Consider the following 19,817-nt stretch of genomic DNA (forward strand, 5'->3'; position numbering starts at 1 on the left):
GTTGATCTTTCTCTACACTCTAGCTATGACTGTAACACTACATTCTGCACTCCCTCGTTTCCTTCTCTATGAACAGTATGCTTTGTCATGTAGCACGCAAGAAACAGTATTTTCACTGTATGCCAATACATGTGACAATAATAAATCAAATCAAATAAGATCAAATATGGACACAGTACATCATGGGGTAGAAACAAGAAGCTTCTAAAAGCTCTGTTGGGAGTGTGAGAGCTTGTAGTGGTCATCCTTATATCCCTTTGGGCTCATCATTCCCCCTGGAGAGCCCATAGCTCATGGAAGGCCTCACTTATGTCTTTGAATTGCTTTTGCCCCCTTCAAGAATTCTCTTCCCTTCTGTTTCAGCTTATCTACCTGACTTGCTCTGACAATCATTCTTGGAGCCATTCCTTGATACCTTTAGACTCCAATGAATAGAACCATAGGCAGCACAGAAAGAGACCATTCGACCCATTGTGTTTGTGCCAGCTCTTTGAAGGAGGTATCTAGCTAGTCTGTCACCTCTGCTCTTTCCCCATAACCCTTTTTCCAATGTACGTCCAATTCCCTTTGGTAAGTAACTGCTTCTATCTTCTATTCAGGCTATTCACTTCCAATCGGGAACAACAAATAAAATAAATTCGACTAGATCATGCAAACACTACTGTTATAACATCTACACACTGCTGTTGCTGTTGTAGGATGTAATTGCATCCTTGTCCACGGTTGCTAAATTCTCTAGACTTTAGCAAGCTTTCCAGCATGTTGGCAACTACATTCTGACACATATTTGACAAAACGCCAATATGATATGATCTTAGTTGCACACCTTCCGGATTTAATGTCTTATTAACCTTCAATTTACAGAGAGAATGGTCAGTCTGGAAGTGAAGTTGTATTTGGTGGAATTGATCCAAACCACTACAGAGGTAACATTAACTGGGTTCCCGTCACCACGGAAGGGTACTGGCAAATCCGCTTGGACAGGTAGGTGAATATTCATTATCGAACGTTATATTTTCACAAACAGAATTCAGTTGCAAAGATGTGTGTTGTATCGAAATATTTCATAATGATTTACAGGTTAAATGTTGCTCAGTTTTTACTGGGCAGTTTAAGATTACAGCTGTGTTAAAGAGAAATATCTGCTGGGAAATGCATTATTCAAAATTATTCAGATTCAAAGCACAAAAAGATCACTTGGGCTACATTCCTTGTTTCATCGTGCTCTCATGGGCTTCTACCCCATACGTTCTAATAATTCTCTACATCTTCCCTATCCACCAGATTAGAAGATCACACAGTGTGATCAATACACCTATAACCACTTCCCCCCACCCCCTACTCAACCAGCATTGATCCCATTCCTTATAAAGGCAACATCCCCTCTTAATATTGGAGTTACTTAAATGCAAGCCAACAATAGCCACATTCATAGAGCACTTTTCCCATACAGCTATGTCCTGAGGCATCTACATTGAAAATCAGGGAAAAAGTTAGAAGGAAGGAGAACTCAGGAGATGTTATTAATGGAGGTGTTAGGATTCAAAAAGAAGGTACAAAAGCTAGCATAAGCTCACTTTACCTGAATACTCGTAGCATTCGAAACAAGATAAATGAGTTGATGGCACAAATCATCAAGAATGAGTATGATTTGGTGGCCAATACAGAGACATGGTCATTACTGGGAGTCAAATATCCAGGGGTATCAGACTGTTCAGAAGGACAGGCAGGAAGGTAAGGGAGATAGTGTAGCTCTGATATCTAAGAATGACATCAAGGCAGTAATGAGAGATGATATAAGTTCCATGGAAAAAGCGTTGAATCCATTTGGGTGGAAATTAGAAATAGCAAGGAGACACAGTCACAGGTAGGCATAGTCTAAAGGCTACCAAATAATAATATCACAGTGGGACAAGAAATATACAAATAACTGATGCATGTATAGCAATTATCATGGGGGATTTTAATCTATATGTCGATTGGTCAAACCAGGTTGGTCAAGGCAGTCTTGAGGAGGAATTCATAGGATGTACAATACCTTGCTTGGAAAGCATGTAATTGAATTTATGAGGCAGCAACCTATCTGGTGTAACGAGACAGCAATAATTAATGATCTTACAGTTAAAGATCCTCTTGGAGGAAGCGATCACAGTATGGTTGAATTTAAAATACAGATGGAGCGTGAGAAGGTAAAATCCAATACCAGTGTCTTGTGCTTAAACAAAGGAGACTACAATGGGATGAGGGAGGAGTTGGCTAAAGTAGACAAATTTTATGGTGGGACAATTGAGGAACAGTGGAGGGCTTTCAAAGCAATTTTTCACTGCTCAGCAAAGGTATATACTAGTGATAAGGAAGCACTGTAGAAAAAGAGATAATCAGCCATGGATAATTAAGGAAATAAAGGAGGGTGTCAAATTGAAAGAAAATGCATACAAAGTGGCAAAGATTCGTGGGAAGGTAGAAGATTGGGAAATCTTTAAAGATCGACACAGAGCCACGGGAAAAGCTATAAAGAAAAGTAAGATGGGTCGTGAGAGTAAACTAGATCAGATTATAAAAAGAGATAGCAAAAGTTTCTACAAATACATAAAATGAAAAAGAGTGTCGAAAGTAAATATTGGTCCTTTAGAGGATGAAAGGGGATGTAATAACTCAAAATGAGGGAATGACTGAGGCATTAAATAGATATTTTGTGATGGTCTTCACAGTGGAAGACATAGATAACATGCCAAAATTTGATGACAAGAGGGCTATGGCAGTTGAGGACCTAGAAGCTATTATTATCACTAAAGAGGTAGTGTTGGGCAAGCTAATGGGGGCTAAAGGTAGGCAAGTCCCCTGGCCCTGATGGAATGCATCCCTGGGTATTAAAAGAGATGGCGGGGAAATAGCAAATGCCCTTGGTGATAATTTACCAAAATTTGCTGGTTCTAGGGTTCCCACAAATTGAAAAAGATCAAATGTGACGCCACTGTTTAAAAAAGAAGGTACACAAAAGACGGGTAACTATAGGCTGGTTAATTTAACTTCCATAGTAGGGAAAATGCTTGAATCTACATCAAGGAAGAAATAGTGAGACATCTGGATATTAACTGTCCAATTGGGAAGACACAACATGGGTTCATGAAGGACAGGTTATATTTGACTAATTTGGTGGAATTCTTTGAGAACATTACATGTGCAGTGGACAATGGGGAACCTGTGGATATGGTATATCTGGATTTCCAGAAGGCATTTGACAAGGTGTCGCACCAAAGACTGCTGCAAAAGATAAAGGTGCATGGTGTTAGAAACAATGCATTGGCATGGATAGGGGACTGGTTAACTGACAAAAAGCAAAGACATGGGGGGTAAGTGGGTGTGTTTCTGGCTGAAAATCAGTGACTAGTGGTGTGCCTCAGAGATCAGTGTTGGGACTGCAATCGTTTACAATTTACATTGATGACTTGGAGTTGGGGACCAAGTGTAGAGTGTCAAAATTCACAGATGACACTAAGATGAGTGGCAGAGCAAAGTGTGCAGAGGACACTGAAAGTCTCAAAGGGATATAGATAGTCTAAATGAGTGGGCAAGGGTCTGGCAGATGGAGTACAATGTTGGTAAATGTGAGGTCATCCATTTTGGTAGGAATAACAGCAAAATTGTAGCATGTTGCTGAGCAGAGGGACCTGGATGTCCTTGTGCATGAATCACAAAAAGTTGGTTTGCAGGTGCAGCAGGTAATTAAAACGGCAAATGGAATTTTGTCCTTCATTGTTAGAGAGATGGAGTTTAAAAACAGCGAGGTTATGTTGTATAACGTGCTGGTGAGGCCACAACTGGAGTATTGCATGCAATTTTGCTCTCCTTATCTGGGGAAGATACCCTTACTATAGAGTTAGTGCAAAGGTTTACCAGGCTGATTTCTGGGATGGCAGGTCTATCATATGAGGCAAGACTAACGCAATTAGAATTATGTTCACTGGCGATTAGAAGAGTGAGAGGGGATCACATAGAAACTTATAAAATTCTTGCAATGTGATCAGCGCAGGCTCGGAGGGCCAAAGGGCTTGCTTCTGTGCTGTACTGTTCTTTGTTCTAACAGGATTGGACAGGGTAGATTTAGGAAAAATGTTCCCAGTGATCCAGAACTAGAGGTCATAATTTGAGGAAAAGGGGCAAACCATTTAAGACTAAGGTCAGGCAAATTTCTTCATCCAGAGAGTGGTGAATGTGTGGAATTCATTACCACAGAATGTAGTTGAGGCAAAAGCGTTGTCTGATTTTACGACAAAATTAGACATAGGTCTTGGGGCTAAAGGAATCAAGGTGTATGGGGGAGAAAAAGGGATCAGGATATTGAATTTGATGATCAGCCATGATCAAAATAAGTAGTGGAACAGACTCAAAGGACCAAATGGCCTGCTCCTGATTCTATTTTCTATGTTTCTATGTAAAGATTGAACAGTGGGGATTAAAGAAATAATTAGAGGGAGATAACTAAAAGCATAGTTAAGGAATTGAGTTTTGAGGAGACCTTTGAGGATGACGAAGGTTTTGACCCAGAATTGTCAGCAAAACAATTCCCTTAAAGATCAACATCATAGAAGAGCAAACCAAGGATGCACAACCAATGGGAACTGGAGTTGATGGCACATGATGTTATATAATGTTGATGAAGATCACATTGATGGAGGCAGGCAAGGCAGTGGAGGAAGATGAACATGAAGAGGGAGGTTTTGAAGCCAATACATTGGATAATAGAGAGTCAAAAGCAAACCTGAAAAGTGAGAATCAACAGACATGCACCTGGCAAAACATCGCAAGACCAAAGTTAACAGCTGAAAGAAAGAGAGCAGCCATATTGAGAGCACAATATAAAAAGCACAATCCAAGTGTTAAGTCATATATTTACTGAAAGTATAACAACCAAATAAATTTTGGAAACTGTCTTGATACGCTGCATACATTAATTTACATTAATCTCCATAAACTGGTGTCAATTACAAAACCGGTCACGTAACTATGAATATTCTTTTACTTCCTAGTGTGAAAATCAGAGGCGAGGTGGTGGCTTGCCAAAGTGGTTGTCGGGCCATTGTCGATACTGGCACCGCTCTGATCGTTGGCCCTAGCACACCCATTCAGAACATTCAGCGCATCATCGATACCTATTGGGTAAGCTGCATTGCATTTTATCATGGCAAGGAGACGATTTCATCTCAAATCCACAAGTTTCTCACATTAAAAGAGATTCAGATGCATTCATAGCAATATCTTTCACTGTTGTCAACATTAAGGGAGGTTTCAGAGCTAACTCTTGGTCAATAAATCAGTTTAAACATCAATAAGTCCTATCCTCTCAGGTGATGCGAGTGTTAACCCATCTTTCTCTGTTCTACAGCCTAACGCGGACTGTAATTCCCTGTACAATATGCCGTACGTGATCTTCACCATCAACGGAATTGACTACCCACTTTCCCCCTCTCAATATACACTCCAGGTATGTATTAACTCTTCAGCTGCCAGAATCTCCACAGCATTGTTAACCATCTCAGATTTACTGGTCTTTGGACAGATTTTAGTGTAACAGCCTGAAGGTCAGCCTGCTCTGCTAGCGATATTTAGCATGGTTGCGTATTCAGTGCAGAATAAGGATGGAACAGTGGTTAGTGCTGCTGCCTCATAGTGCCATGTACTCAGGTTTGATTCCCAGCTTGTGTCACTGTCTCTGCAGCATCTGTACATTCTCCCCGTGTCTGCGTGGGTTTTTTTAAAGTTAAAGTTTATTTATAAGTCACAAATAAGGCTTACATTAACACTGCAAAGAAGTTACTGTGAAATTCCCTTACTCGCCACAGTTCGGCGCCTGTTCAGGTCAATGCACCTAACTAGAATTTCTTTCAGAATATGGGAGGAAGTCAGAGCACCCAAAGGAAACCCACTCAGACATGGGGAGAACGTGCAGACTCCACACAGATAGTGACCCAAGCCGGGAATGGAACCCGGGTCCCTGGCGCTGTGGGGCAGCAGTGCTAACCACTGTGCCACCTCATTTCCTCTGGGTGCTCCGGTTTCCTCCCACAGTTTGAAAGATGTACTGGTTAGGTGCGTTGGCCATGTTAAATTGGCCATGCTAAGTTCAGCTTCAGTGTGCCCGAACAAGCAGTTTGGTGACTAGGGGATTTTCTCCTGCCCTTGAGCAACTAGGGATGGGCAATAAATGCTGGCCAGCCAGCAATGCCCATGTCCCACGAGTAGATTAAGAAAAGTGCTTAATCCCTTCATAACCAAAATATCAATCTTTATTGTCCCTCCAAGAAACTGAAGTTTTGTTTGCATGGAATCTTTATTTATAATTTCTACCACCTCACTTTCTCTTAGGAACCCTTGTTGAAGTACAAATGCATGACTGATTGAATGGCTTTCCCCTGTGCTGTAAGACTCTGTTTTCTATGAGTACAGTACTGTGGATATTTGCTGCCCCTAGTCCATGCTCAAATGGCCTTCCTTAATATATAAGCCAGGCAGCAAGATTGAGTGAGTTATTCAACAGTCTACTACAGTTAAGGCCAATTTTGCTTTAACCTGTGCTTGCACATTACAGCATACTAACCAGGAGTGGGAGCTCAGGATACTTGGTTCTCCCTTCACAACAAGGGAGAGTTCTGACTGAAGTCTTTCCCCAAATCACTACATTGGCTCTGAGAATGAAAGTCCCCTCCTGTTTTTGTTTAAATAGAGTCCTGGCCCATGGCACTGTCTGTGTGGAGTTAGCACATTCTCCCTGTGTCTGCATGGGTTTCCTCCAGGTGCTGCTCCTGTTTCCTCCCATGCTCCATAGGTGTGTGGGTTAGGTTGATTGGCCATGCTAAATTCCCCTTTAGTGCCATGGGGACTAGCCGGGGAAATATGTGGGTTTACAGGGATTGGACTTGGGTTGGATTGTGGTCAGTGCAGGCTTGATGGGCCGAATAGCCTCCTCCAGCAGTGCTGGGATTCTACGTTTCTATAACTCCTCGAAACAGCATCGCCAACGAAATGATGAACAGTTCATTCATCCACTTGCCAAAAGTGCAACCTAATCTCTCTAACAATTTATGCGTTCTTTGCCCGTCGTTACCACACTTTTGTTTCAAGCTAATCCATCGTGCAAAGTGCTTTGATTTCTTTACCCCCCCCAGAAACATCAGGGTGTTCTGGTCAGCATGAAGCTTTGCAGTGTTAATGTAAGCCTTATTTGTGACTAATAAGTAAACTTTTAAAAAAACCCACACAGACACGAGGAGAATGTGCAGACGCCGCAGAAACAGTGACACAAGCTGGGAATCGACCCTGAGGTCATGGCACTGTGAGGTAGCAGCACTAACCACTCTGCCACTGCGCCACCCTTATTCAGCACTGAATACTTTCCCTGTCTGTCAATGCAGTATACGTGTGTGTAATACAGGGTGATATAAAAGCAAGGGCATTCTTAGAAAAGTGAAGGGTAGGATAATCTGCTGACATATTCTTTATTATTTTACTTGCAGGGGGGTAGTCAAACAAACAAAACTTGCAGGAGCGGATTTGACACCATATCTCTTGCTAATTATGAAGATCTCTGGATTCTTGGCGATGTCTTCATTGGAGCCTACTATTCCATCTTTGACAGAGGAAACAACCAAGTGGGTTTTGCCACGGCTGCCTAATTGACTCATTCACGACTTTGTTTCAATCGCTTCCTCCACCTCTCCCCAGTTCACTTCTACAAACATCATCGGGATTCCCCAAACGCAACGGCTGGCCCGGGGGTGGCACAAATAATTAAAAATATTACCAGTAATGATTTGCGCAGTTGCAGAAGACATCGGTTTTTAAACCAAGCAAAATCTGTACTTTCCTGATGACTATTAGAAAGGATTAATGGAGAAGATTTTTTAAAAAATGAATATTAAAGTTTCAAAAATGCAATATTGGCTCCTGTCTCTTACTTTGAAATGGATATTAAAGGTGACAGAGATACAGCCCGGAATTTTACCACTCCGCCCGCTATGGGTATCGGAACGGATGAGGGACAGACCATGGGAAAATCCATTGATCGCAGGAGGAATTTTATGGTTTCATGATGAGCGAGGCTGTAAAATCCTGCCCACTGTCTAGTTTATGCTCGCAGAAGACAAACATATTGGGTGGAAATTTACAAGAAAAAGTCAAAGTGCCCAGCTAGCGTGAAAATGGGAAAGTTACAGATCTGTATTTTAGGCAAGTTTTTACACCTAATCTTAAGGACTTAAACATTGAAAAAATGGACTAGATTGCTACTAGCTACTACAGGAAGTGGGTGTGGTTTAACTTGCAACCAACAGCAGAATGAGCTATTGCGCATGTGCAGATCTCTGTGTCGGCGCATGCGCAATTCCAACAGCAGAGGGCTGACAGGGAGAGAGAGCTGTCATGCCTCTGCTGCTGCAGCCAGTGTGAACTAACCTACCACCCCCTCCACAATTCTGGAGGCCCATGGCCAATAGCGAGTCTCACACCACCCAAAAATATAGTCCCGCTGCCCAGACTGATTACAATGCAGACCAGCAGAAGGGCACCCCCACATTTCGTCTCACAGATCACACACAAAGTGCTGTAGCATCCTCTCCCCCCTCCGATCACTATGCAGAGTAGTAGCAGGACTCCTCCTTCAGGGCCCTGCCTCCTGCAGTCTCTGCTCCTTCAAGCCCTATCCCCGGCCCCCACCCCCTTCAGGCCCCACTCCCTGGCACTACCTAATGGACAGTGCCAAAGATGCTCAGTGGGCAGTGTCAAGGTGTCAGGCTGGCCCTGCCCACAGGGCACCCCCTTTGCCCTTTACATCCCCAAGGGCCTCAACGGCCTTCAATTCTGGCAAGACAACTGATCCCCATTCATGGAGAGCATGTGTTTTCCCCAGCTGGGATGAATGAGTGCCAAGCTCATTAAACAGATGGAAATGAAGATTAGAATAAATTTAAATAATTTATTCAGCCTCTTACCCGCTTCCAATCTTGCCAGAAACCCGGCCCCAGTAAGACTGCGGAAACCAACAAATCGGGCATGATCCTAATTTGTCGGCTCTCGCACAATTTTACCAGCTGGTTCCACCCATCAGTGGGCACCATAAAATCCTGCTCATTATCAGTGTGACTGAGCTATGATAATTCTTCCTAAATGCAAGTATCCACTGATTATGGCTTACAGCCAAATTAGAATTTCTTGTATTCATATCTTTTGGAATAATAGCTATTTTTCCAATGCCAACAGTGTGTCTTTAGTTCAAGCTTTGGCATTTGTCACAATGTTGTTTCCGGCCAAAGTTTTCTCTCATTTTTGTGCTTAAGATAACACTTTTGCCTTTGAACCTGATCGAGGGATGGGTGTCTACAGGGCAAGGCATAACACAACAGTGCCACACTCAATAAAGCCCGAACACAAAAAACAAAATACTACAGATGCTGCAGATCCAACATAAAAGCAGAAAGCAAAGAATGCTGTAAAATCGCAGTGGGACTGACAGCACCTGTGGAGAGAAAACAGAGCTAATATTTCAATTCTTGAGGGTGGAGCAGCACAGTGGCACACAGATTAGTTCTGCTGCCTCACAGCGTCAAGGTCCCAGGTTCAATTCCAGCCTCAGGTCACTGTCTGTATGGAGTTTACACATTCTCTCCGTGTCGGCATGGGTTTCCTCTGGTGCTCCACCGTCCAAAGTGGGTTAGGTTAATTGGCCATGATAAATGTATCCTAGCATCGCGGGATTAGCAGGGTAAAGATGAGGGGTTATGGGAATAAGACTTGGGTGGGATTGTGGTCAGTGCAGACTTGATGGGCCGAATGATCTCCTTTTGCACTGTAGGGATTCTATGACCTCTTCGTCAGAGGTCTGAATTACAACAGTTGACCAATGGTTAAAAAAGGAAGCAATTCTAATTTTTAACATATCACTGTTTTAGTTCCAAAGAAGAAACACGGCCTCTCGACTCAAATGCAACTTTAAATACAGTTAGCAAACTCAGTCTCACTTGCTATGACTTGTGTTAACAGTCTTGCAGCTTTCAGAGATTTTGCTCTTCAGAGCAGCTTGCAGACCTCTGTTAAACAACCCCAGTCTGAAACTGAAAACTGTTTCTTTCTCAGCCTTATACCTAGTTCCTCCCACTAACCACATTATCACATGACCTTGCATACCTAAACTATTTCTTTAATGAAAAAATCCCCAGGGGACATTTTGATCTATAAACAAGAAAATCATTACCTCGCTAACTAAATAAACAGTACATAGTTAAAATTAGTAATTATCCTGCTTTCCCAGCATCTGAACTGTATTCCCCCCGACATACCAACTGCCTGTAAAAAATGGCTGAATCTTAAAACAGTTGATTGAAACAAAAATGTATCAATTACACAGGATCTTCACACTACTTTGACAAACAATTTTACAATAGCAGCTAGGTAAGGCTAGGTAATTTAAAATGAATGAGAAATCTGATATGTTATCTGATATGTTGATATGGGGCATGGATAAAGAGGATAGTCAGAAGATTTTTCACAGGGTGGAAGGCTCAATTATTAGGGGGCATGTGTTTAAGGTACAAGGGGCAAGGTTTAAAAGAGATGTAAGTTTTTTACACATAGGGTGGTGGATGCCCAGAACTCGCTGCCGAGGGAGGTAGTGGAAGCAGATAAGAGAGTGACTTTTAAGGGGTGTCTGGACAAAAACTTGAATAGGATGGGAATAGAGGGATATGGTCCCCGGAAGGTTTTAGGGCTTTAGCTCAGATGGGCAGCATGGTCGGTGCAGGCTTGGAGGGCCGAAGGGCCTGTTCCTGTGCTTTGTAATAATGGTAGTGAGTGTAATATGACAAAGGTTGGATATGAACGTTCAGAGAATATGTCAACAACTCAAAATTTATTCAGGGTAAGGATTGAACAGAGGGGACCCAGCGGGTGAATTAGGACAGGGGTGAGGCTGCACACAACAGAGTCACAACTTCCCTAATTGTTACCCATTTCTAATTCACCTTGCAAAGACACTGGTGAGTGTGGTGTGGGTACAACCACAGTGCTGTTAGAACAGGTCTGCAGGATTTTAAACTCAAAGACCATCAAGTGATGGCAATATACTTCCAAGTCAGGGTGGTGTGTAGGGGTGTGTGTGTGTGTGTGAGTGTGTGTGTGTGTGTGTGTGAGTGTGGTTTTGTGTGTGTGTGTGTGTGTGCATGTGTGAGCGTGTGTATGTACGTATGAAAGCATGCATACGTGCCCATGTATGCATGTGTGTGTGTGCGTGTGCATGCAAGCGTGTGTTGTATGTGTTTGTGTGCACGTGGCATGTGTGTGTGTGTGTGTGTATGTGTATGTGTGTTCACGTGTGTGTGCATGTGTGTGTATGTGTGTGTATATGTATGTGGATCTGTGTATGTATGTGTGTGTGTGTGTGTGTGTGTGTGTGTGTGTGTGTTTGTGTATGTGTCTGGAATGAGGATCTGCACACATGAGGACGGCCTCAACCGGAATCTTGGCTTCATGTCACACTACTTGTAACCATTTGGCCTGGGCTTGCGAAATCTTACTAACTGTTCACATCTCATTGGCCTGTGCTTAATCCTGTCTCCACTCGCATTGTCTGCACCTGTTAAGACTTGATTACCTGTTAAGACACGCAATCCAACCATTATCTTGTAATTGAGCCTGTGTCTATACATGCCTTGTTGGTGAACCCAACTCTCCACTTACCTGATGAAGGGGCAGCACTCCGAAAGCTCGCGCTACCAAATAAACCTGTTGGACTTTAACCTGGTGTTGTGAGACTACTTATTGTGACTACTCCAGTCTAACGCCGGCATCTCCACATCATAGAATGAGGATGGACTCTTAGAATTAGGAACCCAGTCAGGGTTGGTGAAATTAGAGCAGGTCAGGCACCAGTAATCTTTACTCCATGGTAGTCAGAAACATTTACATGGTAGAAACCTCACTACTAAGAACATATCTTGGACACAATCCAGAGCGAGTGAGGTTAAATAAAAGCACAACGAGTCAACCACCAGTGCAGCAATGTGCTTCCTTCTCTAGTTTTTAAGTCCAGTTGGTTCCCTTTATGAGGAGGCCTATTTTACTGACAGTGTAATAGATTTATTCGCATACAAATGTGGAGCCAGACTGACCCCAAATTTCAGCCACGAGCTTGCCTGTAAATCAGGTTCATTCTAGTCAGATGGTAGAGAGGTTGCGGTCAAATAAATTCTCAACTTCAGCTTCCTCACCCTCACTAAACATAGACCATGGTTGGTTTGTACCACAATCTCATTTACCCTCTGATATCGAGGTCATTGGTGAGGGAGAGGGACATTAATCCCTAATCCATCTTAAATCGTGACAAGTGCATTGGGATTTTAATCTGTGGCTCCCCCCTTCCAGCTGACTGATACCAAACTAATCCATGGAAGTACGGGAACAGGGCATGTTCTTTGGAGAAATGTTGGACTAGCTGGGCTACGGTTCAGTTATAGAAGGGAGCAGAGGATTTGGAAAAGATGGAGAATTTGGACTCAGGGAACAAAAACAACAAAGAATGGTGCAGCACAGTGCTTTGGCCCTCCAAGCCTGTGCCAATCATGATGCCTGCTTAAACTAAAACCACATGCTCTTTCAGAGTCCTTCCAATCCCATCCTATTCACATATTCATCTAATTGCCACTTAAATGCTGCTATTGTACTTGCTCCCACCACTTCCACGGGCAGTGTGTTCCAGTCATTCACCACCCCCTGTACAAAAAAACTTGCCTCGCACATCTCCACGAAACTTTTCCCCATGCACCATAGACCTATGTCCCCTTGTACTTGACTTTTCTACCCTACGAAAGAGCATCTGACCATCTACTCTGTCCATGCCACTCATAATCTTGTAAACCTTTATCAGGTCACCCATCAACCTTCATCATTCCAGTGAGAACAAATCGAGTTTATCTAGCCTCTCCTCATAACTAATACCTTCCAGACCAGGCAACATCCTGGTAAACCTCTTCTGTACCCTCTCCAAAACATCCACATCCTTCTGATAATGTGGTAACCAGAATTGTGCACAATATTCTAAATGAGGTCTAACTAAGGTTCTGTACAGTGGCAGCATGCCCTACCAATTTTTATACTCAAAGCCCCAATTGATGAAGACAAGCAATCTTTCTTGACTACCTTCTCCACCTGTGTTGCCATTTTTAGTGATCGGTGGATCTCTCTGCCTGTCAATACTCCAAGGTTCTACCATTTACTGTATAATGCCTACATACATTGGACCTTCCAAAGTGCATGATCTCGCACTTGTCCGGATCAAACTCCGTCTGCCATTTTTCCACCCAAATCTCCAACTGGTCTCTCTTTTGCTGTATCCTCTGACATCCTCTTCACTATTTGCAACTCTACCAATTTTTGTGTCGTCTGCGAACTTATTAATCAAACCAACTACATTTTCCTCTAAATCATTTATATATACTACAATCAGCATAGATCCCAGAACTGATCCCAATGGAACACTAATAGTCGCAGCTTTCCATTTAGAAAAGCACCCCTCTACTGCTACCCTCTGTCTTTTATGGCCAAGCCAGTCCTGTTTCCACCTTGCCTGCTCTCCTCTGATCCTGTGTGACTTCACTGGTCATATCAGTCTGCCATGAGGTACCTTGTCAAAGGCTTTATTGAAGTCCATGTAAACAACATCCATTGCCTTTCCCTCATCTGTCATCTTTATCACTTCCTCAAAAAACTCGATCAAGTTCGTGAGGCACAACCTCCCCTTCACAAAACCATGATCTCAGTTTGGTTGGAAAGATTATTTGGAATGGAGAGATTTGATAGGATTGGAGATAATGCATATAAAACCATTGGCACACATGTATACATTTGACATCAGAAAAAAAATATTGCTGCAGAGAAGCGTTTGGAACAAAGTGATGGAATATGCAGTAGACAAAACCCATTTGATGAAAGGACAGTAACAGCGTGGGAATAAAATTGAAGAAGGGTCAGACAGAAATAAAGAATATTTATTTAATGGGCTGAAATGAAGAGAATACAATGATGTCCTTCAGAAGTTGCTTTTAGGATTATTCACATTTTTTGATATATTAACGACTTTGACTTGGTTCTCAGTTTCTAATGGCAAAGTTTCCAAATTATATAAACAAATGTAGTCAAAATAGGAACAGATTTCAGATGGACAGACATTAGTGAAATAGACAGAAACATTGCGGGTGAGAGTTAATAAAGGAAATGTGAAGTGATACATTTTGATGGGAAGATTGAGGAGAGACAGTATGAACTAAATGGCACAATTCTGGAAAGAGAGTTCAAGAACTGAATGATCGGGGATAAAAACCAGAATTCTCCAATGTCAGACCACCATCACTGCTACCAGTGAGAACAAAAAAATCACACAATCACTACAATGCAGAAGAGGTCCTTCGGCCCATCAAGGCTGCACAGACACATGAAGTGCCCAGACCTTCCACCTAAGCCCACTTGCCATGCCATGAATGTTATGGCATGCCAACTACTCACCCAGGTACTTTTTAAGGATGCGAGGCATCCCATCTCCACCACCCTCCCAGGCAGTGCATTCCAGATCGTCACCACCCTCTGAGTAAAAAGGTTTTTCCTCAAATTCCCTCTAAACCTCCCACCCCTCACTTTTAACTTGTATCCCCTCAAAACTGACCCTTCAACTAAAGGGAACAGCTGCTCTCTATCCACTCTGTCCATGCCCCTCACAATCTTCAACACCTCAATCAGGTCGCCACCGCCCCCACCCCACCCCGCCTCCCCCGCCACCCCCGCCCCCCCGCCACCCCTCCCCCCCCCCCCCCCCCCCCCCCCCCCCGCCACCCCTCCAGCCCCCCCCACCTCAGTCTTCTCTGCTCCAACGAAAACAACCCAAACCTATCCAACTTCTCTTCATAACATAAGTGCTCCATCCCAGTCAACAGCCTGGTAAATCTCCTCCGCAGCACCTCTAGTGCATTCACACCCTTCCTATAATGTGGCGACCTGTGCTCCAGCTGTGGTCTCACAAAGTTCAGATCTGGCACTCAGCCAGAACTCCATTCGCTGCGGCAGGACTGGAGAATCCCAGCCACAGGCAAGGTTGGAGAATTCTGACCAAAGGCAGAAAATGCCATCAAATCTGCTGAGGGTTTCCAGCATTTTCTGTTTTTATTCCAGCGTTCGCAGTAGTTTGCTTTTATCAGAGTGATCTGGAGACGTAGATATAGAAATGGTGGGGCAAGTGGGACAAGGCAGTTAATAAAAGTAAATGCGATGCTTTGCTTTATTAATTGAAGATTGAAGCATAAAAATAAATTGTATTAAAGCTTTATAAAAGACTGGTTGGACCTCAGCGGAGTATAGGGGGAGATGATGGCCTCATGGCTTTATCATGAGACTTTTAATCCAGAAACTCAGCTAATCTTCCGGGAACCCAGGTTCAAGAGCATACTTACAAAAGACATAAGGCTAATTGTTCTATTATTACCCAGTTTATAAGAACATAAGAACATAAGAAATAGGAGCAGGAGTAGGCCATCTGGCCCTTCGAGCCTGCCCCGCCATTCAATAAGATCATGGCTGATCTGTCGTGGCTCAGTTCCACTTTCCCGCCCTCTCCCCATAACCCTTAATCCCCTCTCTTATCAAAAACCCATCAACCCGCTTCTTAAAAATATTTAGCGAGGCAGCCTCCACCACTTCAACGGGCAGAGAATTCCAGAGATTCACCACCCTTTGAGTGAAGAAGTTCCTCCTCAACTCCGTTCTGAACCGCCCCCCCTTTATCTTGAGGCTGTGCCCCCTAGTCCTACTGTCTTTTTTGAGCGGGAAGAGTCTTTCCACCTCTATCCTATCCATCCCATTCATCATCTTATACGTCTCAATGAGATCTCCCCTCATTCTTCTAAACTCTAACGAGTACAAGCCTAGTTTATTCAGCCTCTCCTCATAGCTCAACCCCCTCAACTCCGGTATCAGCCTAGTAAACCTCCTCTGCACTCCCTCCAAGGCCAAAATATCCTTGCGCAGGTGCGGCGCCCAAAACTGCACACAGTACTCCAGCTGCGGCCTCACCAATGCCCTATACAGCTGCAGCAAGACCTCCCTACTTTTATATTCAATCCCCCTCGCTATGAAGGCCAGCATCCCACTCGCCTTCCTGACCACCTGCTGCACCTGCAGGTTGGGTTTTTGCGACTCATGCACAAGGACCCCGAGGTCCCTCTGCACCGTCGCCTGCTGCTTTCTTATATAGCTTGACCTTTATTTGTTTGAGATTGAAGATTATTTAAATGTTTTGATGCTGTTTTATTTGTATAAAAAATGGAAACATTTTTACTTTGAGACACCGTGACCTTCCAAAGTGAAGGTGAGAAGCAAATAATTTGTAAATCGCAAGTATCAAAATTTACCAGGGTGCATCCCTCCGCAGCACAATTGAAGAAATTGAGTGAATCGCGTTACAGCTTTCCACAACCTCACACAGCAAGAAGAATCATGAAGTGATTAATCCTTTCACTGCCCTGTGTCCAACTCGCTGAGTGTCTCTACAGGTTGGTCAACAACCAAAAGACTAATTTATATTGGCCAATTCATGCACCATTTTGTACATCAGGCACCTACTGCTTCCCTATAAGTTTCATTGAGTTTGGTCATTTGGGATTTGATTCAGAAAATCCTATCCATGATCTATTTCAACTTGCTCAGCTTAGTTCGAAGCCAAACAGATTGACTTAGTAAATGCTGCTTTGATGGTGTAGTTTGTTCCTGAGAGGTGGATGGCACGATGGCACAGTGGTTAGCCTCCCAGCGCCAGGGACCTGGGCTCGATTCCCGGTTTGGGTTGCTGTCTGTGCGGACTCTGCACATTCTCCTTATGTCTGAATGGGATTCCCCCGGGTGCTCCAGTTCCCTCCCACAGTCCAAAGGATGCGCTGGTTTGGTGCATTGGCTCTTCTAAATTCTCCCTCAGTGTACCCAAACTGGCATCAGAGTGTGGCGACTAGGGGATTTTCATTGCAGTGTTAATATAAGCCTAATTGTGACACTAATAAATTTTTAGAAATGTTCAGACCAGCAGTAAGATTATACAGTAAGAGCACTCCAGTGATTATTACACCATTCACTCTTTATCATTTCAGAATGCCTTTACACAGGGGAAAATCCGTCCAAGGCATCCTGTCACACAATGGTCAGCACTGCTGCCTCACAGCGCCAGGGACCTGGGCTCAATTCCAGCCTTGGGTCACTGTCTGTGTGGAGTTTGCACATTCTCCCTTTGGGTTTCCTCAGGATGCTTCGGTTTCCTCCCACAATCCAAAGATGTGCAGGTTAGATTGATTGGCTAAATTGCCCTGTTTGTGTTAGGGAGATTGGCAGGGTGAATATACAGAGTTACAGGGATAGAGTGGGATTGTTCTCAGTGCAAGCTCAATGGGCTGAATAGCCTCTTTCTGCATGGTAGGGATTATATGATTCTAAGGCGACCATCCCACTACCAACGGCGGGTAACTCAGGAGCAGGGCATTCGACGCACACAGACCTCAGTGGGACCAGACGATTCTGCCAGTGGACAATGGTGTGGCTCTTCCATCACCAAGAAACATACCACAGGGAGGCCGGAGAATCCTGACCAACACTTTGGTTCAGTGACCATCTGAAATCTATCCTACAGGCAAGATTTTCCGGCTGTGCTCCATTAAAGGCCGGAAAGTCCCACCCAAGGTCAATGAACTTTTGCATAGTCCATCCCTGTGGCAGGTGGGATGGGAAAATTCCCCCCAACAACTCCACAATCTTTTTCCCTGTGAGCTTAACCCCTGGAGAAAGAAAGCAATTACATTGTAAAATATTTCCAGCAAGGATTCTACCTCCACATTCACTGTAGTCCCACAAGTGGAAACCTCATGGGATTGATAATCATTTTGATAAGCACGAGAACTTGTCAGAAAGTGAACAGTTTTGAGGGTTTTTTTGTCTGAGATGTTTGGTTTCAGCTGCAGTCGGCGGGCTTAAGTTTGAATAAATAAAATCCAGTTCTTGTTTTTCAATTCTCTGTTTACAGTTTCTACTACGGATCCATTACTCTGGGTTCCCCACCCCAGAGCTTTACTGTCCTGCCTGATACTGGCTCGTCCAACCTTTGGGTCCCATCAATCTATGTACTCTATGAACAGTATGTTTTGTCTGTACAGCATGCAAGATCTCACTGTATCCCAATAATAAGTCAAATCAAAGACTGTACAATGTTGCTCTAATGAGTTGACATGGGATGTTGCTCCTGTAGTGAATCCTGTAGTAAGTGAAGATAGAAACATTGAAGATAGAAGAAGGAGGAGGCCATTTGGCCCCTCTAGCCCGCTCCACCATTTATCATACAACTCAATAGCCTAATCCTGCTTTTTCCCCATGACCTTTGATCCCATTCACCCCATATGACACGTGGCTATTTCATCAGAGCATGTTTTTAATATTCTAATTCAAATTACTTTCTATGGGACATAGGTCCTGAACTAATATAGAACAAAGAACAGTACAGCAGAGGAACAGGCCTTTCAGCCCTCCAAGCTTGCACCCATCCCATTGCCCTAGCTAGACTAATTGCTTATATCACTCTATTCCCTGTCTGTTCATATGCCTATAGATGATGATTCATTCTTCTCCTTCAGGTAACCATGCAAAATTTAATTGAACTCAATCCTCACCATTCACTACAAATGGTCAAACCTTTAGTTTCTCTCATGGCTCCGGCAGTTTGACTGGGTATTTTGCATATGGATACCAGTCATCTTCTTTCCTTCTCTATGAGTGTATGCTTTGTCTCTATATAGCAGGCAACAAACAATACTTTTCACTGTATACTTATACATGTGACAATAAATCAAATCATGATCAAATCAAATGTGATACAGTGAATGTGAATACTGAACGATGCACTCACAACATGCACTGAACACTTCATTTCCAGGTATCCCCTCAACATAATTTTCGCAATGATTTTGTCTCTGTATTTACTCTTCAATGTGGATGAGCATCATCTCATGTCAACTGATTAGAGCAACATTGTACAGGCAGCTTTTGATTTGACTTATTATTGGGATACAGTGAAATCTTGCATGCTGTACAGATAAAACATACTGTTCATTGAGTACATAGGGAAAAAGTAAAGGAAGGGGTGCAGAATGTTACATCATAGCTAGGGTGCAAAGAAAGGTCAATTTAATAAAAGGTAGTGTTACAAGTCAGATCGGACACTTCAAGGTGTTCCAGTTTCCTCCCACAGTTCAAAGGTGTGTGGGTTAGGTTGATTGGCTACGTTAAATTGCCCCTTAGTGTCCCAGGATGTGTAGGTTAGAGGGATTAGCAGGGTAAGTATGTCGGGTTACGGGGATAAAGCCTGTTTGGGATTGTTGTGGGTGCAGACTCGATGGGCCAAATGGCCTCCTTCTGGACTGTAGGATTTCTATGTTTCTAAGCACAATACTTTCTCAGAAGACTAAGGAAATTTGGCACAAGAAACTACAATTCGCACCAACTTTTACAGATGCATGAGAGAAAGCATCCTTTCTGGTTTTATCACAGCTTGGTATGACTCCTCACCCAACACCACAAGGAACTACAAAAGGGTGTGAATGTAGCCCAATCTATCACGCAAACCAGCCTCCCATCCATTGACTCTGTCTACATTTCTCGCTGCCTTGGCAAAGCAGCCAGCATAATTAAGGATCCCACAAACTCCAGACGTTCTCCTTTCCACCTTCTCCCGTCAGAAAAAGGATGCAAATTCT

The 19,817-nt window shown here is 43.4% G+C and overlaps 1 protein-coding gene across 1 annotated transcript in view; it reads left to right on the forward strand.

Annotated features, from left to right (window-relative positions):
* The window catches only part of LOC145357155 (uncharacterized), a 53,381-nt gene that overhangs the window by 12,551 nt on the left and 21,013 nt on the right, over positions 1-19,817 (forward strand). Inside the window, exons 6-9 of the mRNA XM_080210311.1 lie at positions 865-984; positions 5,031-5,140; positions 5,349-5,485; positions 7,515-7,664. Coding sequence (XP_080066437.1) covers positions 865-984; positions 5,031-5,140; positions 5,349-5,485; positions 7,515-7,664 — 517 coding nt within the window. The remainder of the gene's footprint in view (positions 1-864; positions 985-5,030; positions 5,141-5,348; positions 5,486-7,514; positions 7,665-19,817) is intronic.

The sequence above is a fragment of the Carcharhinus amblyrhynchos genome, chromosome 22 (genome assembly GCF_965287045.1).
Source record: "Carcharhinus amblyrhynchos chromosome 22, sCarAmb.v2.hapA, whole genome shotgun sequence".
Classification (NCBI taxonomy): domain Eukaryota; kingdom Metazoa; phylum Chordata; class Chondrichthyes; order Carcharhiniformes; family Carcharhinidae; genus Carcharhinus; species Carcharhinus amblyrhynchos.